At 46.0% G+C, this 25,898-nt stretch overlaps 1 protein-coding gene across 2 annotated transcripts in view; it reads right to left on the bottom strand.

Annotated features, from left to right (window-relative positions):
- Nucleotides 1–23,799, bottom strand: part of LOC146204163 ((Lyso)-N-acylphosphatidylethanolamine lipase-like) — a 42,254-nt gene extending 18,455 nt beyond the window's left edge. The window contains exon 1 of one of the 2 annotated variants that reach the window (XM_084589103.1): nt 23,635–23,799. In XM_084589103.1, coding sequence (XP_084445229.1) covers nt 23,635–23,654 — 20 coding nt within the window. In that variant the 5' untranslated portion in view covers nt 23,655–23,799. Of the gene's footprint in view, nt 1–4,343; nt 4,421–23,634 lie in introns of those variants that run through there. The other variant, XM_084589102.1, reaches the window with a different exon arrangement.
- Nucleotides 23,800–25,898: the final 2,099 nt, after the last annotated feature.

Raw genomic sequence — 25,898 nt, 5'->3', positions numbered from 1 at the left:
AAGGCATGCGTGTAGCGTAATGTAACGTGCTAGTATAGATTATTTCTCCTGAGTTGTGCCGGCAAACTCTTATTACCGTTCCGGAAGATATGCATAATGGCTTCTTGCTACATGGTAATTGACGCTGGCACATGAAAGCCGGCTTATGCATCACTTTCTCATGCACAATCCGAATGATCGTGCGTGACATGAAATGGTCGAAATGAAAACATCATTTTGTGTTTTTCAGCACAACACCTAAACAGGGTGCTAAGTGGGCCTTGCGGGAGTTATCAGCCTACAATAGGCTCAGTGAGCGATATCGCTGGGGTTGGAGTGAAGGGCTAGGCTCGGAAAGGGATGCTTCAATGAAACAAATTGGGATTAGAGCAAATAATTCGCCCATGTCATCTGTGTGTTTAAGAAAGAAGTGCTCGGCCATACGCGTCTGCCAAGGTATCGACAAAGCTTACTGCTATTATAATTACCAATGAAATGTGTAGAAGGGTTGTGCAGCGCAGCGTGCAGTCTTACACCGTAAAGTTGCAGAAGTGGTCCCGTAATAGCGATATCACACAGACTGCGGCAGGCTGTTGCACTCATTTTAAGTTGTTTTAAGGAAGGCCAGTAATTATAAGCGCCGCCCGCCGAATTAGAAAGTGATTAGTGTAAGCAATTATGCGGGAAGGCTAGAGTTAGATAAATAAACGGCTCCCCGTGATCCGCTACAATACTAGGAACGAGCTGCGAGTGGCTCTTCCAGCCTGTACTCACCTTCCATGTCACCTTTGAACCGAGTGACGGCGTCTAGCAGGCTCCCCGCTTCACACAGGTTCAGATACAAACGCATCGAAATAGCTGACTTCTTTCTTTGTTTTTGGATTGGAATGGATTGGTTGTGAGCTTTTCCTTTCTTAACGGGGGGAGAATAAAGTATTACCAAGTCCTGACTATGGCGGAGGTTTTCCAGCCGTGGAGTAAATACCGTCAACACTATCTATGGATAGCCTTTTCCAGTTCTCAAGGGGACGTTCTGATGTCTCTACAGCGTTTTCAAACCACTGTGACACCTCACTGTCGACCGCATCGCCCCCTTGCGACTGTCTGAAAGCGAAATCAGCTGATGTGTTCAGTGATAGCAATGACGACAGACATCACAAAATAATTAAAGACGAAGAGCCGTCATCTTCTTTGCCGAGGCACAATTATGCGCGCCAGTAGTGGATGTTGAAGATCAGGTTCGCGGTGCTAAGCTGATCGAATAGAATTAACAGAACTCTTTCTTTGCTATAGGCTAGCCTGTACACAGCAATATGCATATCAAAAAGTTCACTCAGATTTCCTTTCACACCAATCATCCCGGATTGTTTTTTTTATTGCGAAAGCAATACTACGCCAAGTCTAACCGCTCGTCGCTGTGTGCCGTGTCCGTGCTCCACCATAAAAAAATCAGCCTCTCATGACGTTTGAATCTACGTTACCCCTGTGCCACGGGCAGGGGCTGCCAACTCAGGTCACTCCTTTCATATGGGATAATGATATCAGAATCAGCCTGCCAGAACCGTTTGCATTCTCGTTACCCCTACGACACGCAGGCACGTATAGGGGAATAATGTAGCGGGCAAGAGAAGCTCCCGCCGTTGATTTTGCAATTCAACTAGGGTTAACCAGAGCTAAACCACTACGAATGTTTCGTTTCAGTTGATACCAATGAATGGTGGTCACAGATGTCATAATTTACTCATTCTTCCGTGCTGTGCTTGCAGGGTGTCTCACATAAGACCTGCAGTATCTTTTAGGATGATTTATATTTAGTTGAGAAACGGCTTTCTTCGGTGCAATAGTGGCATTGGTTGAACAATTTTCGAAGATTACCTTTTTTACACAAATAAATACAAAGAGATGACAGTTTATAAGGAGGTCCCAAAGTGGAACTGTCTGGGAGACCCCTCTTAACAAATGCACAAAGCAGTGTCAGCAGGGCAAATTAAAATTTCAAATGATTTCTACCCCGCAAAGCTATACGAACTATGATCGTCAACATTAATTATGGCATTTGGTAATGCAGCAATCCCGAAAGAGGCATATATCGTTGTATAATGCACAGAAAACCAAAAATGCATTTTTAATATACAGTAGTGAAGTGGGTAAGCAAGAATTGTTTATGAAGAAAAGTAAGGAACCTAGAATGCTGACTTTTGTTGCTCTTTCACTGACAGTAATTGGGTAGGATAACGAATGTTCAGTATTAACAAAACGCGTCCCATTTGTCAAGTAATTCCTGTTGACGGTCCGTGCTGGTTTGCAAAGTAGTAATAGTTAGCATTTTAAAAACAGTATCTTATGGACAATCCTGTAAAATGGTTCTGTGCAATCGATGTCGGCGAGTGTACGCCACTACGCCTGTGCACGTATGTTTACGCGCTCTCAGATGGCAGCACTGGCTGGATTGAACTCCTGTTAGGGTCCAAATTCTTTGCGCTGCGGCGGTGAAAAGAGGCACATTTTAGAAAATCTAAACATGGGCACGAATATATTGTCATCAACAAGGAAGCCCTTAGCAAGAGAGCCGTCTTTTGGGCGGGGCTCGTCGAACAGCAGCGTGCATGAGAGAGGAACGCGTTAGGCCACGCCATGAAGAATGGGCACGCGCGAAGTCGATTAGTTCGGTCGAAGGGTGGCGCCGCAGAACGTTAAAAGTTTGGGAACATTAACCAGTGGTAAGCTATATAACTGTAGAAATGCGCTTAACTGCTGGATATAAAACGGTAACAATTCGGTAATAATCAGCTAGCCTGCTAGTTAACACACTTAGCTGCATATACGAAGGAAACTGACAGTGCAGAGAAACCAATAAAACCATAGGTGGAAGCATCAGCTTGTTTTCATTTTGTGGCGCTGATAAAAAGTTATTACCTTGATCTTTTTATTGTTGAAGGATAATTAACCAGAAAGTAGGATAGTATCTAGAAAAGTTACAATAGATAACAATCTTAAGGATAGGTTTCATACCACACAAATACACAATAAATTTGGAGATTAAGTATCCGTCACAGTATAGCTCAGTCGGCAGAACAACGTATTCAGAACTCCGAGTTTTTCGGTTCGAATTGACCAAGCGACATGTGCTTTCCTTCTACTTTCACTTTTAGCTCAAGAAGCAATGATATGCACAGAATGAGAAATCAAAAATATTAGGCACGCATATCTGTGGTGTCACTCTTTCTCCCTCTTTCGTGCGCTGTGTTTTCAAGGTGCAGCATCAGTTATTGTCTGTCCATGTCAAGCAGCTGCACAGCACTTGAAAAAAAAAAAATAAAGTGACAGATGACATGAAATGAAAAAATAATTACAGGGAGCTGTTGCTTAGGTTTGGACAGGGACAATTATCGAATAAAGTTTTGAGCTGAAACCGCTTTTCCAGAAACCCAATGCTCACCATAAAAACCACCAAGGAACTACAAGGACCGCGAAGGCTTTTAAATGCCGCCATTTTGGGAGATAGAAGCTTTCGAATAGACAGCCGACCGCAGGGAAGCGAATAATGTCAACGTACTTAAATCGATGCGCAGAAAGCAGGAACGCAAAGAGGCGCGACTTGAGCAGGCATATACAAGTTCGCGCTCAACAGGAGAAACCGACTTTGTACGGGAGCGAGTCCGAAAACCTAGAATCTCGCCAACGTACGTGTGATATTTGTTGGCCACTGCAGGAAGTGAAGCACGAGTGGCTTTGAATGCCCCACAATTTTGAAGGACGACTAATGTACAAAGCGGCCACTGCAGTTGGACAAATAAACTTCAAATTTGTAGCATACTAGGCTAATTGCGTTTAATAGATTTGCATACGCAGACTGCAGTGCGATTTAGTGTTTTTTCCTGCTGGGGAGACGGAACATAACAATAAAACAGCAGGCCCACCTTGGTTTGCGATCGTCCATTTGCTGAGAATCTTGACGCGTAGTACAAGGTAATTAAAAATAAAAAGAAACAAAATATCACTGCAGGCAATTTGAGCACCTCTGCTCGAACAAGTAGTTGCGGTCAACATAGAGTCACAGCTACTTGCTGTCTCCCTGTGAAGGTAGTCATCACATAAGAGTAGTGCGAAGGATTGCCAAATACGAGTCAGGCTTGCAACATCGTAGAAATCGCACAAGGTATAATGGTTTATTGAGATGTGTTCTGGTTGCCGCCCTCGGCGACCCAATTTATGCAAGGTGCACTTGAGCCTACAGGAGTATCGAGCTACACTGCGTTCATCTTCCAATGGTCTTATTAGGACAAAGGAGAAAAAAAAATAAACAGCGTTGTGCGACTCCAGAACAGTACGGAACTGGAGGTAACGTCGAGACAGGAGCTCACCTGCTTGGTGCTTTTTTTCTGGACGTCTTTTTTTCTCTCCGCGGAATCGCGGCAGTCAAGCCGATGCCTTCGCACATTCTCGCCTCAACAGTGTCACTGGGTTCCCCTGACAGGCGCAGGCTTTTAAAGCGCAGATAAGGCGTCGCAGTTTATCAGCAGAGAGTGAATCACATCGTCAGCGGCGCGGTGCCGTCATCGTACGATGAAATTCCTCTTGAGAAGAGAGAACGAGGAACGCCCCTTCGGGCAGTCACCCCGGCGTACGTGCGAAAACATGGACGAACGAGGTGAGGGGTTCGCGAAGAATGACAAAACATGTTTGTGTACCCGTATGGGGAGCACCTCCACCTGCGCTACACCGCAGTGAACCCGCCTTTCTCTGCTATAGGATTCTAATTTCTTGAGCCTCCCGAAAGCAGTTTGGTATACCTTTCGGCCTTCAACTTCCCGACAGCGCCTGCCGAGTAGTTATAAAACGAAAATGCGCGTAAGAACCTATATGCATATGTGCAGTTGCTAGCAAAAGTTAACGGCATGCTAGAGCTTTGGAGCAAATGTAGTGTAACACTGCGTTCCGGCTCAGTTTCCTGGTATAGTTGCCAGCGGAGAAGTGATGAACGTCTCCTCCTATTCTCAGGCATTTCATGCGTGACTGCGAAAAAAGACGAAACTTTCTATGAATATTTCCCTGCTGTCAAATACAGAAATCTTCAGGGTGAGCGAGAAGCGATCAGGGCTCAAATGTCTGCCAACTATTATCTCATTTCGTTAACATTTGAGTCCGGCTTTCACCTGCCGAGGTGCAGTGTCGAGCCATAGACTACTAACGTAGCTATCAGCTTCGTTTGCCGTTTAAGACTCCTCAGTGCATATTTGCAAACCCGGATGAAGAGAGGCATTGTGAATCTCCATTTATACTATCATCGTGGCATATACCTGACTCTGAAATGCAAACTAGAAGAATGAAACCTCTTGCTTACTTTTTATTTTTTTATTTTACGGGTAGGCGCAGGCAAGCTCTGCCTGGGCAAAATGAGACACAGGGAAGCGCTAATTAGGTTTAGAAGCACCCATATATCGCTAAAAGGAAACGCGTACATTAGTGCGTCTTTACAATGAAGTAACCAGCATTAGCACACCTGATGCCTTTGTCATATTGATACCCGAGAAACGTTTCAAAACTTGGTCCTTTAATATGAAAGGTCTGTGACAGATGCTGTACTAAAGAACTGAAGCTCTCAATTCATCAGTACACCATCTCGTAACGGGCTTGCCAAACGATATAGCAAACCTTTCTTTTTCTAAGGAGCTTGGTGATGAACGCGGTCGTCCAAGGTCAGTTAATCTTCAGAGGGCAGATTTCTATGTGCCTAGAAAGGTTAAACAACTCGTGGCGCTGAAAAAATGTTCCGCATGTTTAGAAACAAAATTGCTTATTTTTACTAATTGGACAACTATAAGCTTACTGTTATTCCCTTGATATTTAACTTGCAAACATGAGCTTCGTGAGTAGCAGAGAAAACGACAAAAATGATACGCTGGAACTTACTGTAAGCGCTTCCTTGAAAAAAAAAAAAAAAAAAAGACGGATGAAAAGAAAGGCTTCCCGCATAAAAAATCAAAACAAAGAAACATAGAAAGATCACTTCATAAGCTAGGAGTTCTGACTATTTGATAAATATGCCCTGTCGCTCAGAGGCACCGCAGTTCCTTTCGGATTTAGCTCTATGCCTAAATGCCTTCTTTCGAATGATCTATGAAAGTTCCGTGCGATTGCGGAGTTGGTCAGTTAGCTGAAAGCGGCGCTCCTGCTTGCTACTCGCGACGCCGAGAAACCGCGGACCTTCGAAACTTGGTACCGAACAACACTGCTGAGTAGTCGGCGCATAATATAACACTTGTTGACCAGGTGATGTGAGCAGAAGGCGCTGGGAAGCGGCGAATACTGGCTCATTGCTGCAGGCCGCTAGCAAGGAAACAATGCGGCAACCGATGCAGTCGGGCGCAACCCAAAACAGACAGCAGTGACCTCCGTTCTCGAGTCTGTTTACTTCTCCTACGCCGCTTTTTGCGGCACATTTCCCCGGAGTCCGCGTTGCGCGGGTTGCAAAGGCTTCCGTGACAACAGTCACGATAAGATTTAAGGGCGCGAGGGCGGTGTGCACGAGAGCAGAGCTCCCCAATCTGGAAGGGCACGCGTACGCACTCGTGATTGCTCGGACGCCCCTCGAGAGATAACGATTTGCACGCTACGCTCGGACGGGCTTTCCCTTGTCAAACAGTGCGCTGCCAGTGCGCTGCCTTCAGATTGTTACAGGGCCGATGACGTCGTCTCCGTGGCGTGACCGGTTGATAGCAGCCAGGTCGATGGTCGTGCGGTGTTACTCGCAGTGTTGACAAGCCCTATCGCGATGGGTGCACTAAGCGTTTTCTTCCCATTTTGGTTACATGTCAACGCTGTGGCAAGCAGTGGCTATTACCGCATGGTGCGCAATGCGGTGCAGAAAATAAAAAAAAAACAAAGCAACGTCACATTCCTAAATTATTAACCTCTGCTAAAAGCTTCCTAATTACGTATCCGCATAGGATATCTAGGGAAACTTCCTTGCTCTGCGAAACCGAAGAGAGTGTTTAAACGGGCAGTTTGGATTCAAATAGTGAGTTCTGATCGAACCGGGACGGTAGGGTAATTAGCTTACGAATCAACTGAATCAGCTCGTCTTTTCGAAAGAGAGAAATGAATTGGCACGTCTGCATGAACAAAATTATCAGATTAAGAAAATCAAACAGATGTGTCGTAGAAAAAAAATTATAAATGATTAATGTCACGTGCTGAAACACAATTATCATGTTCCTTTTTTTTTTTTTCAATATTGTAAGCCTTGCCACTCGACATTAGTTCTTTTTATCGAAAGTACGCATATGTCAGCTTAAATAGTTTAGCTTATGGGGCTTAACGTCCCATAGGAACTCAGGCTATCAGGGTCTCCAGAAATTTCGACCAGCTGGGGTTCTTCAACATGCACTGACATCGCACAGTAGACGAGCACCTTGCTTGTTGGCTTCATCAAAATTCCGCTGTCCCGGCAGGAATTTAATCTGGCGTCCTTCGATTCAGCAGTCAAGCGCCCAAACCACTGGGCCACCGCGAGTTGTCAGACTAAATTTTATATTCAGACCTGAAGCAAGGCAGTTTATTACTTTTGCTGAGCAGAATATGGAGAATAATGCTCTGCATGAATGAACAAACATTTAGACAAAGTATCATAAAACTTCAACATCGAAATGCCTCGATTTATGAGGTAAAAACGCAAAGGATCGCGGAAATAATTTCTGCATGTAAGGAGAACATTTCGCTTAAAATTTTGAAAAAAAAAAAAAAAAAGATTGACCCTACGACTGGTGGCGAAATGTGTCAGTGCAAAAACACCTGGCCACGTGCTACCTCACACACTGTTTCGCGAATATTGTTTACTGCGTTGGCTGTACACCACGTAGCTCATTTGCGACATGGACGGTGCGAAATTCACCTGAAATAAAAGAATCACTGCTAGGTGCAACAGGCTTTTAAAGAAAGCGGCGACTTCGCTCCATAAGAAAATGTGCACTTTGCGTGCCGGAGTTAACCAGCAATAGGAATAGACGTTCTCAGCCCCCATTTTATCATCAAGGATGCCCAAGATTTCCCGTTTTTCGATGGAGGCGAAAAGCAAGGCGCCCCTGTGCTGTGCAATGTCAGTGCACGTTAAAGAACCCCAGGTGGTCGAAATTTCCGGAACCCTCCACTGCGGCATCTCTCATAGCCTGAGTCGCTTTAGGACGTTAACCACTGATAACCAAGCCAAACAAGGATTTCCAGCAAATGTTGTGAAGCGTTCCGCCAGACAGAAAATAGAGAAACTTCCGGATTGGTTTTGCTGTAGAAAACGAAATTTCTCTAATCGGCACAAAATCCACTAAAAGACAAACATCACACTGTAAGGTGTCTGTGGCTACTGCTTCGTGAAGTTTGGTGCATGCCATAATGGGCAGTTGCACACGTCAAGAATTCACATTCGCCTCAACACGTATGCTTGCTGGTTTTTATTTTATAAGGAGGCGGGGGGGGGGGGGGGGGGGGGGGGGGGGGGGGGGTGCTGGAAAAATAAAGTTGTAAGTAGCAAGATCTGCATAGAAATCCCTAAATCATCGGTCTGGCTCTGATACTTTGCCAATTCAACTTTTCCTAACTTTTCTAATTAAAATCCAGCTTGAAATAGTAAGCTGGGTTTTTTTAATAATGCGATAGCGTTATAGTTATTCTCGTCCTACCTGCAGCCCACAGTCGCCCCAGACGAAATACTTTGATTGTTCGAGAGAAGAAAGACGTCAGAGAGGTCAGTGACCCCCTAAGGACACAGCACGGAGGGTTCCTGACGTAGCAATAGCGTCAGCGCTCCCACAGGTTTCGTCTGGTTTAAAGGCGACCCCGTAGTTTTTTATATTAAAGGCAATATACGTTATTGGCCGATTATTTAAACTTAAAAAATATTAATACCTATGCGACGATTTTAGAATAACACGCACAGTGACAAAGAGAAAATTTTTAACAGCACACTGTATTGGGCGAGCTGGTTGACGTTCATCATGAGGACTAGCGCAAGTCTGTTTTGCCCTAGTCCTCAAGATTAGAGAGAAAAAAAAATATTGCTAGTTAAAATTTTGAAATCAGCAAGTGCCCACGAAGGTCAGGGACGGCAGTTTCTTCGCGGCACAGACATAAAGCCTGTTTCACGAGCAAGCGAAAACGCTATAGCGATTTCTGCTACGGCGACGTCAAAACATGTTCTCAGCTGTCGCGGCGGCTCGAGCTGCGACAACGATGCAGTTCCAACGCGTTGGAAAATCTTCGCTCTGTCTCTGTCGCTCGCCGCTGAGTTCGCTCAATGCGCTCAATCGCTTTCATGTGAAGCGGCCTCAAGGACAGATTACTTTTGAACAGCCCAACAAAAATAACGATACGAAAGAAAGCAGGAAAGGGCATCGCTCGCTTTCAACCGAATGTAGCTGGAATGCAGTTGGAAGTGCGCGTACTACGTAATCTGAAAACGAATGTAATAAATTGCACTCAAGCAAAGGTGGGCATTTGACTTCAAAAACTTCGACCTCACCTCGAACTCAAAAAAAATATTTGGCGATCTCATATAACCTTAACCTCAGCAATTGAGGTTGAGGTCCCCCAGGTGACCTCACCTCACTTTTCAGGTGACCATTGGCGACCTCACTCAACCTCACCTCAAACTCAAAACGTGAGGTTGAGATCCGGAGTTCGACCTCAAAAAAAAAAAAAAAAAAGGAATAATTAAATTAAACCACAACTTAAAGCAAATCTACATTTCTCGATAATCCTGGGATATCAGGCAAGCCAGAAATTTGTCGTATGAAGACTGCATTTAAGCAGAATGGAAAATTGGGCTAGTTGAAAGCTGCTCATGATGAATAACAGGGCGCAGACGGAACGTGGACACAGAGAAGAATACAACGGCGCTTGTCTTGTATTCTTCTCTGTGTCCACGTTCTGTCTGCGCCCTCTTATCCATCATGCACTGTATTTACATCTTAATTTGATACAATAAATAATATCCCGGATAAAAGCAGAAAAACTCCAGAGATTACATGTCCAACTTAGCACTAAAATGGCAATCTTTTGCCCCTCCTCGCCTATCCTTTTTTTGGTCGGTTTCATTCTAAGGCTACATGGGTACCACATTACTATGCATAGGCCCATAATTCAATACAAAGAGTTTATCCCATCCCACCTACGTGAATAAGATTCGTATTAGAAATAAAACAAGCCACTTCTATATACTGAAAAGACATATGCTGTTGGCCCTAGTGCTGATGACGACAATGAGGATATGCTCTTTTTCTTAATTAAAAAAAAATCATGATTGCCAAGCATTTTTTTAATTAACTGTACATTATCTTGCGACTGAATACAATAAATTAGGGAAAGATTGGAATATCTTTAGAAAATTTTGAAGAGGAATGTTGTTGAATATTCTGAGGTCCCAACCACCAATCCCTTCCCCCTTATACGCGGCTGCCTTTCAAGCGGTGGTGAAGATGACTTCAGTGTCCTATGTGTTTGTCGATAACTCTATGATCCCGTGACGTATTGCAATAATTGGCGAAATTACGTCTTCGAACACCACGCCTTTATTAAAAGCATACAGGGGTCGGAACAGCTAGGAAAGAGGCTTAAATGTGAACCACTTTGCTCCCTCGAACATCGACTTGCCTGACAAATTTCACCACAGCAAAATGTCCAACTCCTACCCGCGTCCAAAACAAAAACAAAACGATTTAAATACTTTTACGTCCGAACCGAATACTGGATACTATTTCACCAACAAGTCTGAGACGAGCTTCTTTGTGGTATTCACTTGTTTTCCTTTAAAGACTTAACTATACGAATTGCACAGTGGTGTCTCCGAAGCTGCTTCCCCTCATGCACCGCACGTGCATCCAGAGAAGCCGTTTCCTCGTTAGGGTCGTGTAGTTACCGCACATAAACGTACAATAAAGACAAGAACAACAGAAAGCAGGCAAGCACGCAGCCCGAAGGGACCGCGCTCCCTGTTGTGCACGCGCTCCTCCCTTCGCTGTCCGTCTCTAGGCATCTGGTTTTGCTCATGCGGTGAATGCCGAACTGTCAGCAATACACACCAATGGCAGATGCGTATGTGTGTGAACTCTACTTTCTGAGACTGCATCACGCTTTGCAATACTTGCAAAAAAAAAAAAAAAAAAAAAAAAAAAGCGAGAAACACTCAATGTCCGTGCCGGTAAGTGGAAAAAAGTGTTGTGCTATGAGCATCTGGAAAGATGCCAAAGAAAGAGCCAACTGCGAGGGGAGAAGTATTTCCTCGGTTGTCCAGCGCGCGAACGTAACTGATGACATACAAGAAGACATATAAAAAGAAATACCCTACTGACGAAAGTACTAACAAATGTCGCACATTACAAGCAGAAGAGACCATATATGGCAAAATTACTTTTGAAAAGGAAATAAATTACATTACTAAATACTTTGTTGAAAATTGCAGAAAAATGATTAAATTACATTGCTCATTACTGCTCCTAAAAAGTAATGAAATTACATTACAATTACTTCTACTCAGTAATTCAGTTACTCTTAATTTAATTTCTAGTTTTCATTCGTGCAAAAACTAAGTAAAGCTAGAAAACAAAACAACTACTTGTTCTCGATTCAGACGCGAAACACACACATTCTTTCGTCATGCTGCCAAATTCCGTCCCGGAAAGCTATTCCTTCCCTTTTTCCAACAGCACTTGCCATTGCAAAAATAATACAACCGCAACAAAACAACAAAAGCAGACTCATGATCCAACAATCGTAAAATAAGTTGCGAACTCAGCGTCGTGCTGGCCCGGAGCTGTCTCCGCCACTTGAAGGGCCCCGAAGAAGCTGGGTTATTTTTTGCTTCAGAAGTCCTAAGAATCGACTTCGGCACCTTGTGCTCAGTAATGTTCAAGCCACGGTCGGTCACGCCATAGACCCTGCCGCCTATCTCCCCCCCCCCCCCCCCCCCCTCCAGCCCTCCCTCGCCCCGTGGTGACGAGCGTAACCAGGCACCACTGTGCCCTAGCCGACGCAACAGGGAGTGCCACTGGCGCCGCGCTCCCAACTAGTTTTAAACTCCGGCCTTCTAGCACCATCTTCCCTTCGGCATTCCCTTGACGCCTTGTATCCTGCTGCTTGGAAAATGGTTGCCCATGGGATAGCCGCACTGAGTCACCCTGCTACGCACGAAGTCTCAGACGCACTGTTCTGCTCAATTGTCTCCTCTGGCTGGACCGTTACGCTGGCTTCGGCTTGTCGCACGTCGGTCCTGCTTTCGCGGCACTCTACTTTGTTGTATTTTGAAGGAGTAGTAGCGCACTTTAATAAAAGTAATTTCGAAAGGAATTAATTACTTTTGCTGTGAAATTACTACCAAAAAATTAATTCCTTACGCTACAAATTACCGAAAAAAGTAATTAAATTACAGTAATTTCATTACTGTGATTCAATTACTGTCATGGTCTTGAAGAGAAATTGAGACATCGTCTTAGTACCTCTGCATTCCTCAGTGCTAGCCATGTAATAGGTTTTATTCACGTATATCTCAATTGATTTTAAAAAAAAATACGCATGTCTGAATATGTTGCTCCGACGTCTGACAACAAAAATTTTCATCCCATTGATTTGTCCATCTCGAATAGATGGCAGCACAAAGGGGGACACGCTCAGTTTGCCACCCCAATTCGTTCGTCTATACCAAAATGTCGAGCCAAAAAACCATCTCAATACCTTTTAGCCCGTAAAAAACATGTACAAGACACATTTCTTTCTTTTTTTTTTTCGCCTAATTAAGAGATTTCAAGACAGATTTGATATTATGATGTTAGAATCCCTTACTCTCATCCGTCCTCCTGCATTTTTTGGGTTCACTCGAATTCGAGCGATGAACAAAGGGCCTTAGCGGAGCAAAAACTGTTTCATTTTTTTCATTGGGTTTTACTGTATTCTCTGTCTCTTCCATCTTGCATATTTTACCGCTAAATTGGCTTTGTAAGGAACGCTAGTACGTTCATCCCATGCTGCAATGATTCGGCGTTGCAGTTGTCCGGGGCCCCTTGCGAATCTATGAGAAGGAAGAAGGAGCAGAAGGCCAAAAAGAGGTTGTTCTGGAGAATATAAGAATATAAATTTACAGGACCGGAATATAGAAAGTTAGCTTACAATTCGAACGGACGGTCTTGTGCCGGTTTTCCTGGTGTGTTCGTGTTTTCCTTTTTTTTTTTTATCTGTCAGTATGACGTTCTCTAACAAATTCGCTGCAGCAGATTCTGTTAAGTTTCCGTGTAATGTACAGCCGGATCCTTCATCGAATGCAAGACAGCAGCCATGGCGTCAGCACCTGGAAACGGTCATGCACACGACAAACAGTACTGCACCGCGCCGTCAGCGTAAATACAATTTTATTCGCTGTTTTGTTTGCTTGTTTGTTTGCGGCATCCGACAAAGGCACCGCGTTCGTTCCGTAAAAAAAAAAAAAAAATAACTCTTTCCAAGAAGGCCAGAGTTGAGCGTACTCGAGCTTTGGACACTACGGTGGAATGCTGAAAGCTTTGAAGGGGCTCCGGTATCCGGTCTTCCGAACGGCCTTTCGAGGAGGACCGCGCGCGTGCGCCATAGTCCACGAGTACGGCCGCGGTCGGGGCGCCGGGGCATGCTGCGCACAATTCAGGGCTTTCCGCGGCGAAGCCCCTTCGAGTAGCCGAACACCAAGAGTCTCCGCGGGAACACCTCGGCGGTACGCTCGAACTCCGCGTCAGAAGGGGCGCTCTTCGGAGTAAGCCGCGGCAACAGCAAAAAGCCCGGACGTCATGATTTCGACCTCACACAATTACGACCTCACTCAACCTCAAACTAACGCGTCAGGTTGAGGTCCAAATCCGTGACCACACTAAAAAAATTGCGAGCTGTCGCCGACCTCACCTCAACCTCACCTCACTCCGCGAGGTTGAGGCCTTTTTGAAGATGAGGTCGACCTCATGAGGTCGAAACCTCATGAGGTTGCCCACGTCTCTGCAGTGCAGTGAGTTTGTACGCTGAAGTCCATAGTTGTACAACACCTACATAATTCGTACTCCATAGTGGATATTATGGGCCACACAGCTGTACCTCACTCACTTTGCCTGTTTTTTTTTTTCTATTATCGGTTTTATTTACTTTTTTATGATAATGATCGGATATTTCAAGCAAGTACAATCTTGAATACACTTGATAAAAATATTATAATATATTCATGAATATAGAAATACTCTACACACCCCCGCCGGGTAGGCATAAGCTCTTAAAGACCGCGCTCGTCGATGTGTATTTGGGGTCGAGAGCTGGTCACGCTTCTTGTGGCTTTTTCTGTCGACTTCTTTTCGTAACTGATATATGTGAAATAATAGAGCCTCTTTTTGAACATAGTCCTTATTATTAAAGTCAGAGCTGTCCATCCAGTCGTTCTTTCTTTCTTGTCGTCGTTGTAGGGCTGTTAGAAAGCAATCAAAACACACGCTCTCAAATGGCAGTTTTTATTCCTTGAACTTGGCAACACCAACTCTATAATGTTTTCGTTGTTTTAATTTGACGTAACGTTCGCTTGAACTTACACGCATCCGTCTCACACGTTTGTAGTGAGTACATTTTAACAAGATTTTCTTTTGAGTTAAGTGTTGCAAAATAATCAATGCAAAAGAAAAACAAACATTTGAGAATGCGTTGATAAATCCCAATAAAATGTACACGATAGAGTTCGGGGATCTATCTTTCGTCGTGAAACCCTTACTTGAGACTCCTTCACCGCACGTCCTTTTCCACGTTAACTCACCACTGGGAGCGGACGTGCGATTCATGGGCTCCGCTGACAATCTTCGATTGCGGCGGATTAGAATACTGGATCACCATATATTTAGCATCCACGGGTTGCCTTCAACACCTGACATCGCCTGATACCACCAGTGAGCCTGTGAGTGCCACATTTTCGGCTGTCTGACTTCTCGCTACCCCGTGAAGAGCGCTAACCCTAACGGCCAAGGGGTTGGGGTGCCTTACCGCCGCGGAGACGCCGGTGCGCCCGCGGATGCGCGGCATAGCGTTCGCGCAACGCGGGTCTAACGACGCTCGCCAGTGAGTGCTCCCGCTTCATTGATGACTACCACGACCACGATGAATTCTCTAAGAGGCTACGACCCGACGGAGATGGACTTCACTCTTGTACCAACATCCCAGCAGCAGCTGATGCCCCCGCAGGATCTCCCGAAGGAAGACAACAGCCATGGCTGGAACATATGGTCCCGGCGCAACAACGACAGAGCGGCGCAAGCTAAATCCACGCCTCCCAAGAAAGAGCAGGGGAACAAAGAACACCGAGAGCCTCCTGCACCGAGACCTCCGCGTCTACCGAGTCTCAGGAATTTTCCATACAAAGTCATCATCCGACCTAAAACCACGGTGGATCTGCAATCTGTGGCTCCACGCTCCTACGATCTCGAATTAGGGATCCAAGCTGCCCTCAACACCCCTCTACAAGAAAAGCCAACGCTGCGCGTTGTTAGCCAGCAGAACATTATAATGGTGTACACTCACTGTGAGGAAGACGCGTTCCGCCTCGCCAAGCTTAATTGTCTGCACCTCGACGGCAAGAGTATAACGGTCACCGCTTATGTTGCCTTGCCAGATGATGTCTGCAGGGGTGTCATACATAATATCAAGCCTGAAGTGAGTGATGACTCTATCTTCCAAGACGTGTCCTCACCCAGCCATTCCATCCTGGGAGCGCGCCGACTGGGCAAGACTACGTCGGCAGTCATCGTCTTCGCCGGGCAGAAGGTTCCCTTCACGGTCAACTACGGGTGGTCAGAGCGCCGCTGCTACATCTACCGGAAAACAAGGGCGGCTTGTATCAACTGTGGAACGCCAGGTCACCGAGCAGATGTCTGCCCGAAACCCAAGGGGGCTGCTTGCCAAACCTGTGGAACGCAGAGTCCAGATGAGACGCACGAGTGCACACCCGTTTGCGCGCTGTGCAAGGGCCCGCACAAGACTTATGCAAGAGACTGCAAGGAGAAATTCCAGAGACCGCTGAACAAGAACGCTAGTGCCGCGTCATCAAACGCGGCATCAACAACGAAACTTGAAGATGAAGAAGATAGGAGCAGGCCAAGGCAGAAGAAGCAGCCTGCACAGCGACACAGAGGAGCGTCGTCATCAGTCTCCCGCTCTCGTTCCGCCTCCCGCGGCCGTTCCAGCTCAAGACGCCGGGCAACAGGCTCCATCCAGAACGCTAGTCACGTGGAGGCGGGTAAAGAACAAGGGAAAGAGAACCTCATCAAGACCACCGGGGCGCCGAAGAAGACGTCCTCGGGTCAGCTTTCAGATTCGAAGGTGAGCTTTGCAGAGTGGCCTCCCCTCCCCTCGTCCTCCCCTCAGAATAACACGGAGTTGGCAGCACTCAAAAAAGAGATAGAAAGTCTGAAAAAACAAGTCAGTGCTTTAACAATCCAAAACCAAGAGCTTAATCGAGCTACTACTAGCGCAATAACCCCGGTAACTCAGCCGACTCCTCAAAACCAAAAACAGCAGGTAGTACCTAGCTCCCAGCCCGCCTTAGGCGAGGTCTATCAACAAATTATCCAAGAACTGAGGTCCTTCAAGGAGGAGTTTCAAGCTTTTCCAATTTACGTGAACGCCCAATTCCAAGAAATTCGAGAGCAGATTGCAAACAACCGACGATACACGGAGACGGCAATTTCTGCACTTCGAAAGGAACATGCGTATAAAAGACATAAGTCGAAATTCGCTCGTACAATGCAAGTGGACGAGCCATCCGATACGGATTCAACATGCCAGCCAAACCTAGAGTAAAGAAATGGCAGTGGAACTGCCGGGGATACAGGAGAAAGCAGGCTGCTCTAAATCTACTTATATCTCAGGAGTCTGACCCACCGGCAGCTATCCTAATTCAAGAACCCCACCTAATGCCTATTAAACTCCAAGACTATGTCACTTACCAGCACGACCAGTTAACTGCCACGTTAGTGCACAAATTATACACTGCCATATTGCACGACCCTTTCGAGCCGGATATTGCGCACTGCTATATAACTATTCTTCCTCTCCAAAGAGGAGCGGCAAGCACGCACGTATTGAATGTATACAGCCCTCCTAAAGACAGGCACGCAAAATTGGGTTCCCTCATAAAGAAATTTCTGACCTCAGTGGGCCATTCCCCCTGCGTGATTGGGGGCGACTTCAACGCACCACACCCTTCATGGGGCTACCCGGCAGCGACACCAAAAGGCAGAAAACTGGAAGAAGTAGTGACGCAAGAAGGGTTATCGACCCTCACCGATCCCACTTACCCTACGAGGCTGGGAAACAGTGTCAGTAGAGATACGTGTCCTGACCTGACGTTCACCAAAACATACAAAGCGCCATTTGGAAGAATACCGAACAGCACCTGGGAAGCGATCACTTCATACTCTCTCTGGAGATAAGCACAAATGCGTGCAAGCGCAAAATAGGTATCGCAAGAGTTACGAACTGGGACAGGTGGAGAAAGGCCCAGACATCTCCTGCAAACCCTATTACCGACCTAGAGGAATGGGTTAAAGATGAGGTGCACACTTTGAAAGCCTTTACAAAAGAGGTCTGCACGACAGAGGACTGCCCAGCGGTCGATACGCACCTTCTACATTTATGGGAAGCGAGGCACTCATTGACAAAAAGATGGCGCAGACAGCGGCTTAACTGCAAACTCAAGAAAAAAATAGAGGAGATAAACAAAAAGGCAGAATCCTATGCCATATCCTTAGCCAGACAGAACTGGAATTCGCTCTGTGATGGTATTCAGGGGAAGCTAGGGGTGTCAAAGACTTGGAAGCTCCTACGTGTCCTAATCGACCCCAGCAGCAGCAAGTCGGCCACTAAAGACAGGCTCACGAAGATCGTACACGCCACCCCGGGTACGGACACAGAGTTGATGGAAAAGCTCAAGACCAGGTATCTGTGCACTGACCAAGTCGTGGAACAGCCGGAGTATTCTGGGCTGCCGAATCCCGAGCTGGACATCCCACTCACGAAAGAAGAAATAAAAGCAGAAATCGCGGCCATGAGAAAAAATGCAGCTCCAGGTCCAGATCAGATAACAGCGAAGCTCTTATTTAACCTCAGCGATGACACCATCACCTCGCTGGTGGAATGCTTCAACGAGCAGCATTGGGCTACAGGAACGTTACCAATATCCTGGAAGACAGCCGAGGTTCGGTTCATTCCGAAGCCGAACAAACCCCTTAAACTGGATAATCTAAGACCGATATCGCTGACCTCGTGTTTGGGGAAACTCATAGAGAGGGTCATCAACACGAGACTGAGTAGATACTTAGAAGATAACAACCTCCTACCTAACACTCAATTCGGCTTTCGCCCACACCGATCAACACAGGACGCCCTGTTGTACTTGTACAAAGACCTCCTTGAGACACCTCCCAAGTCACAGACAAGGGCCATCCTGGCACTTGATTTGAAAGGAGCGTTCGATAACGTTCTACATAAAAATATCCTGCAAAGCCTCGCCGATACCAACTGTGGCGCAAGAACCTACAACTATATCAAAAACTTCTTATCAGCCAGGCAAGCCACTATAAACTTCGGTGGAATAAAATCAGATCTCATCACTCTAGGCCCGAGGGGAACTCCGCAAGGGGCGGTACTGTCACCCCTCTTGTTCAACTTAGCTATGAAAGATCTACCAGGCCTTCTTTCCGAAATTCCCGGCATCAAACACACATTGTATGCGGATGATATCACTGTCTGGTGCAACTCGGGGAGTGACGCCGAGATCGAGGAGCGTCTTCAAGCAGCAGCGGACACGGTGGCCCGGTACGCCAGGGAGAGAGGCCTCCAGTGTGCGCCGGAAAAGTCCGAGTTGCTAATTCTGAAGAACCCGAGGACACCCCTAGCACAGAACATCTCGGTGTATATAGAGAGCCACCCAGTACAGAAACCCACGGAGATCAAGATCCTAGGGCAGTATATCCCGCAGGGGCGACAGAACACCACCACAATGAAGAAGCTTACAACATCCACCGACCAAATCCTCCGGATGATACATCGTATCCGAAATAAACACCATGCCATGAAGGAAAGAGACACCATCCGCTTGGTGCAAGCTTTCGTGATCTCGCGGATAATGTACGGGACGGCATTCCTTAACCTCTCCAGGTCGGAAATTGAAAAGTTGGAGACACTCATCAGGAAAGCCTACAAGACGGCCCTGGGGCTACCGAACTCCACGCCAACGGCCAAGCTCATGGCTCTAGGAGTACATAATACCCTCGAAGAGATGTGGGAAGCACAATGGCTCTCACAACTCAATAGGCTCGCACTTACAACACCCGGCAGAGAACTGCTCGAGAAGATCCATGTTAATCAGCCCTATACAATTGACCAAAGGGAAGAGGTCCCACGCGATGTGAGAAGACGCATCAACGTGTACCCCATTCCGCGGAATATGCATCCCGCATATAACATCGAGAGGAGGATAGCAAGAGGGGAAGCCCTGCAGAAGAAATGGAACAAGCAGACTAACACCCTTTACGTGGACGCAGCAGGACCACACAATGGAGTCATGACTATCGTAGTCTCAACGCCTGCGGGGTCGATGGTGAACTGCGCCTCGGTGAAAACATCTAACCCCACTCACGCAGAGGAGGCAGCTATTGCATTAGCTGTAGCATCTAACCCCAACGCCGTTGTGCTCACTGATTCTCAAAACGCCTGTCGCAACTTCAATTACGGATTAATTCATAAGTCAGGGTTGTCATTGCTAACTAAGCACCCACCCAACCAAGCATCAATCATCTGGTTTCCCGGTCACCTGGAACTACCAGGAGGAAACGAAGCCGCTCACAGGCATGCCCGAGCTCTTCTATACCGGGCGTCTCCCCCTGATGACCATAAAGGGTGCCGTGACCTGATAGGTTTAGCAGTGTATGCTGACAATCTCGCGCCATACAGAACAGCCAGAAAGGAGTACCCAACACTACACAAATCCCTCAATAAGTTAGAAGAGAACATCCTTAGGAGACTACAAACCAACACATACCCAACACCAGCTAAATTACACCTGTGGTACCCTACACTATACTCTCCGCAGTGCCCACACTGTGGAGAGGTAGCTAACCTCTACCATATGGTGTGGGCATGCCAATTTAATCCCTTAGTTGACCCCATTCCCAACCCCTCGGAGGAGCAGTGGGAGGCTATTCTGCTCAGCGATGATCCTGACCGTCAGCACTGGCTGGTGGGGAGGGCCAGCGCAGCAGCAGCAGCCAATGGACTACCGGACTAGGCGGCCCACCCACATGTTCTGAGAATACTGAATAAATAAAGATGTTTTCAATCAATCAATCAATAGACGTCACTCATCCGCTCCTCTCGTATCGCGCAGCTGGCGCTGTGTAAAGCGCCAACCTGCTTCGCGTTCTCCGAGCGTATAATCTCTGCTACTTGGGGTGCAATTTCGGATTTCGCCTGTATGGGACCGAATGACCTTAACCTAATTAAGTGTAGGCGTGCACCGAAAAGTGAGGCAAATACTGCGCATTGCCTCCCCCTCCCCCCCCCCCCCCCCCTTCTAAAAAGCCACTTATACAAAATTATATGAGTAAAAGAAACATGGAATGAAGAGGTGTTAAAGGCGCTATCGCCTCTATTCTCAAGGCGAATCCTTGAAGGTCCCCCTAATTCAAACCGTCAAACCACCTAGAACCTTGCTAAATTATGCAAAACCAGGCTTAGCAGACCTTTCGCTCGTTTCACTAGGCTCAAGGCTTGCTTAAACCTCTCCCATTTTTTTCTTTCTTTTTCAAATTGGCAAAGCGCTGTTTTAGCTTTACTTATTAGACGTCCAAGTGTTCCCTTCTCCCACCTATATCCATCCGCTAGGCTGGGGCTGGTTGTTGAGAGGTTTCAATGGAAATTTCTTAAGAAGTTGCTGACATCTTGAAATATCTTACTGAGCGCTTTTCCTTAGCCTTACCAATGTAGCCTGTTCAGAAGGCAGGTGACTGAGGTTGTGCCGAGTCTTTGTTTGTCATTTTATGAGCATTCATGCTGCCGCAAACGTTCTTTTAAATCAAACTGTACAATATTGTATTTTTGCCTGATAAGCGAAACTGCGCGGTGACATGGAACATCTTCGTGTTGATAGGGTTACTAAATCCGTGTATGATCCATACGATCGACCTCAATGTTGAATTACCCCGATTATCGAAGTCAGTGTTCCGAGAGGAGTGCGCTTTAGTGCGCGGAATGTATGTTGCTCTGGAAGAGCTTTCTGACTGACTGCCCTATCTCGATGCAGGGTTGTGCTTCCCATAGTTACTAACTATATTTGTGATAATGGTGCCGTGTGGATGTACGGTTGAATTGCGCTGTGCAGCCCAGTGATTTTTTGAGATTTTCATTTCTAGGTCTATTCCCAAACACTAAAGGCGAAAACAAAAATGTGCCTCAGTTGTGCAGACGCTCGCTTCCATACGCAGGGGACCAAAGTTCGATCCCCACATTTCAATAATCAACCAATTTTCTTTATTGCATAATAAGTCTAATTCTTCACAAGTCCCTCGAACCTCTGGAGTGAATTCAGACCACATGAGCGACCACATGTGCCAGTGACTTGTAGGTGAATTCCAATTTGCTTTGATCAGCAAATCAGCATTCTTAGTGACATCGACAGTTTTTTTCGTGGAACAGAATATCTAACGCAATCTGCGAAACACAACACCCCTAAATGATGGCGACAAAGCTGTGCCTCTCCCTGTGTGAATGTCTTGTCAGCCTTGCCTTAGGCATTTAACCTTAAGATGAGAGACGAAACAACGGATTAAAGTCACAGGCCTTAAAGCATTTAAACAGAAATTTTTCGGCTCGACAATTAACGCCGAATGCTGCCGTAGTTTTTGTCATCATGTTTGGCTGCAAGCGTTGCAACAGCAATGAAAAAACGTAACAGCTGCGGGATGCCACGATGCGGCGAACTGACCATCAACGGCTCTACTTTACAAGTATTACGCTGCAGGCGGTAGACACTAGCGATAAATGCGCCAAAGAATGATTTGGGCAATAAATAAAAACGCTGTGGCAGCAGTGTTCACTCTGTTGGGGTCCATCATGTTTATAAGTGATTAAGGGAAAGAGCGCTCAATAATACTGAATTAGTAAAGCGTGCATCCACTGATATTTGAAAATCGTAAACTGCCTTTAACACTGATCTATCGCAACGTGATGAGCCAAAAAAAAAACAAAAAAAAAAAAAATAGCAAGGTGGGTTGCTGCATAACTCGATCGTTTCGCCGTTTGTTTCGACCAGTACTTTTTGTAGTCTCCCCAAGCGGTATTCACAAGCTGATTCCGCATGATGCTGGTTGTACAAACGTGCGCTTAAACTTAAACACGTATTAATCCATCGTTTATTTTTACTCTACAAATCAATGTGGCTAATGCGGCAGGAAGAGGACGCTCACTTAGCCATAAACGCAGGCCAGATGGTTGGCTGGGAGGAATAATTATGAGCACATCTCTAACAATAATTATGCACTTTCTTGGCATTGCCGTCCATTGTCACGTAATAAGTGGTAGTGTCGCTACCTGGGCCCCGCATTTTGTTATTTGAGGGAGGTTATATTGTTACAACATTCTGCGACAAATAGAGCTACGCTGTTGACGATGGGAGGGTTGGCGATGAAGCTACAGCCACGACAGAGAGAGAAAAAACAACAACAAAAAACACTGCTCTACTGGATAAACAATGTTCTACTGGATAAGGTGACCATGCATCCACAGCTGTCTTTCCTTGGTTATAGTATGAGTGGTGGTGTAGCTTCCTAGTCATCCTTGTTTACTACTGCCATTCCAATAAACTACAAAACAATCTTCACATGCGTCGATACATATTTCTTTTCCTACTTCTCGCAAAGTAAAGCTCTTAAGTGATCCCTGCGATGCAACGAGTTACCAATTGTCAATATTGTTACCGATGCGGATAGAATACACTCACTAATTTTCTAGCAAATTATTACTTTCAGATAAAAACAATAGTAATACGCGCTGGCATAATCTAAATTCAGGTGCAGCTGGCCCTGGTGACAACAACGCAGAGCACGCCTCTGCGATAAAATATTTTGTCACGCGCAACCAAGGAATATTATGAAGTACTACCTTGCACATACGTAAGCACATGTCACTAGTGCGCTCGCGTACGGATCAGAATAGCCTTCGTATCTTCTCTACGCAAGACATGAGAAAATTTCAAATACCGGAAGCGTTCTTCGTATTATTGTGGCTGCACCGGTACTATGAGAAACCACGCACATAAGATCACGAAGCATACAGAAGAAATCTGCTCGACATATGCTGATTTAGAATCGTTTTGTTGATACTGCGGTATGGTTACTCCCTACAGTCGTAGGCCGTAATGGTAAAAGATGCCATTGGTCCGTTCGAACCCCAAGCACTTTGTGCGCGCATAGTTTTCGAACGCAGCCAACGCTCGCCACGTTAAAGTGCATCGTAATTTCATTCATCTGTGCCCAGGAGCCGCAACCAGAATACAGGTTTAGTTCGCAAGTTGCAAGCACTAAAGCAAGGTGGGTAACCTGCAATTAAAGGAGTGAGCAAGGATACCTGAAAATGCTGGTCAGCATTGTGATTGAGACCTGCGGACTGGAGCTGGGGCCAGTTGCTACGGCTTTGTCCTTCCTGCCAGTGCCTCTGTCGGCGTTCACGCTTTTGAAACGGGACTCCGAAGTCGGACCATGCTCGTGTTTGCTCTTTTCTTCCAACGAAAGGCGGCACAGTTATGAGGCGACCTAGGGAAGAAAGCTCGTGCAGGCGCCAGATGCGTCGTCACGCGAACGATAAATAGAGTGGAGTACTCGGTGAGATAACAGAGGCAAACCCCATCTGCGGCGTGCCTTGAGATAGCCGCTAAACCCTTGGCTATCTGAAACCACTCGAGCGCGAAATGATGTGTCGTATGTCAGCGACACGTACGATCTGGCATGTTTTGGCGCGTTCCCATTTTGCTGGAGCGGGAACCTGCGCGGCACCCTTATACCGCCACAGGCGGCGTGTCATGTTCGCGAGAAACTCCAGTTATGCGAGCGACCATGCTTATGAGCTTAGGCGAGCCTCCTCGGCGCACTTTGTCCTTTCTCTCTAGGCGTCTTCTGCATACACAATGCCGCGCTTGTCAGCAGACACGCGCGAGCGACTCTTCCGCAGCCACGGCCGGTCTAGCACGCACTCCCCTCATACCAACGTGGCTGCTGACTCAGATGACTTTGTTTACGCAGAACGGTCTGCTGACCACATACACATAAAAGTCCACATAAGAGACTGCTTGAGGTACTGATTTAATGCAACAATGCATGTGCCGTAATTTAAATGAAGGCTTAGACGCGAATTTTCTAATTAGGTATTCGCGCGCAGTGTAGCAAGACAAACCCTGAACTTTCCACCTTCTCCGAGGTGAGGGTGAGGAAGTGGCAGGCATAGTTGTCTGCTCTCATTTTTAAACCTACCTGAACCACTTGACCACAGCAGCCTCTTGTGGCTGAGAACCACCTGGGCAACATTTTTTTTTTCTTTTTTTTTTTTTGGGGGGGGGGGGGGTGGAGGGGGGGAAACAATGAGAACGAACTAGGACGCCGTTTTGAGGAAGCGAGACATGCATACAATTGCTGGCGAACCTAAAGTGACGAGGGCTTTGACCGGCAGATACCGCGCAGGTAGAGCTTTCTCGACCTTGAAAAGCATTGCAGGTAAGCTCTCAGGTCATCATACTTTTGTTACTGCTGAAGCCTGGTGCTGAGTATGGGATAGTGCACAGCTATTTGCAGTGGCCTTTCCACCGCCAGCTGTACTAAATGCGTTACTTCAGTGCAAACGAAAGGGGCGCAGTAGTATATATCGTAAGTCACGCGTGCACCACCATGAAAATTTCGTCCAGGCGGAGGTGGGCTGTGTGAGGTAAGAGTATGGACTGTGCGTGATCACGTCATGCGGTTGGGGCTAGTCCACAAGACGAAAAGATATATTTCAGTTTTTCGACTTCAGTTCCTTTGCTGCACTAAAGATTGGGCATCAGCTCTATGAGAAGAGAATGTAAAAAAAAAGAAAAAATTCTAAGCATGATAAGCCGAAAACTTTCTCCACCGAATATTCATTCAAGAACTGCTTTCCGCGCTGCTTGATGGTAGCGGCGATATATTGGTTTATATTGCGGAATAGGGCACTGATTTGAAAAATAACATTTGAGAACAACGTAACGCCCTCAGTAACTTGCTCGCCAGCCTTTAGAACGACAACTCTGCTATTTCTGGTATAAACCGAGGACCACTTCGATATATCTCCGGGAGACCTTCAAGTTCTGCCAAGGACAAACTGGGACCTGGCCTGCCCCAGTATAGCGTGCTACGGTGAACCGGTGCATTACACACGACTTTGTGACAGTTTCTTTCCACATGACTACCCGAGCGCTTTTCTGATTACTCATCGTAATTATTTAAAATTAATAAATTGTGATTAAAATTTAACCTCACGCTGCAGCAACAAATACACATCGTTGGATAGCTTACGACTAGTATGATTTCACTGGGCTATTTGCAGATTTAATTAGTTATCCTTAATTAGATCATTGTGATTAAAAATTGTACTTTACGCTTCAGCATCGTCAATACCATTGTATAGCTTATCTCAAATATAACTGTACTGGATAACTGAGGTCCTAATTAATCACAGTTAATTAGGTAATAATGATTTAACTTCGAACTTTTCGCTATATCATCAAGTCATATATCGGCGGAAAACTTACGACAAGTAAAATGGTATTTGACTAATGTTAGGTAAAAATTAGTTACGATTAGTTAATTGTGATCAAAAATTGA

The sequence above is a fragment of the Amblyomma maculatum genome, chromosome 1 (assembly GCF_055883805.1).
Source record: "Amblyomma maculatum isolate TAMU_Amacu chromosome 1, ASM5588380v1, whole genome shotgun sequence".
NCBI lineage: Eukaryota > Metazoa > Arthropoda > Arachnida > Ixodida > Ixodidae > Amblyomma > Amblyomma maculatum.
The sequence above is the reverse complement of the archived record's forward strand: the minus strand, read 5'-3'. Positions and strand labels throughout refer to the sequence as shown.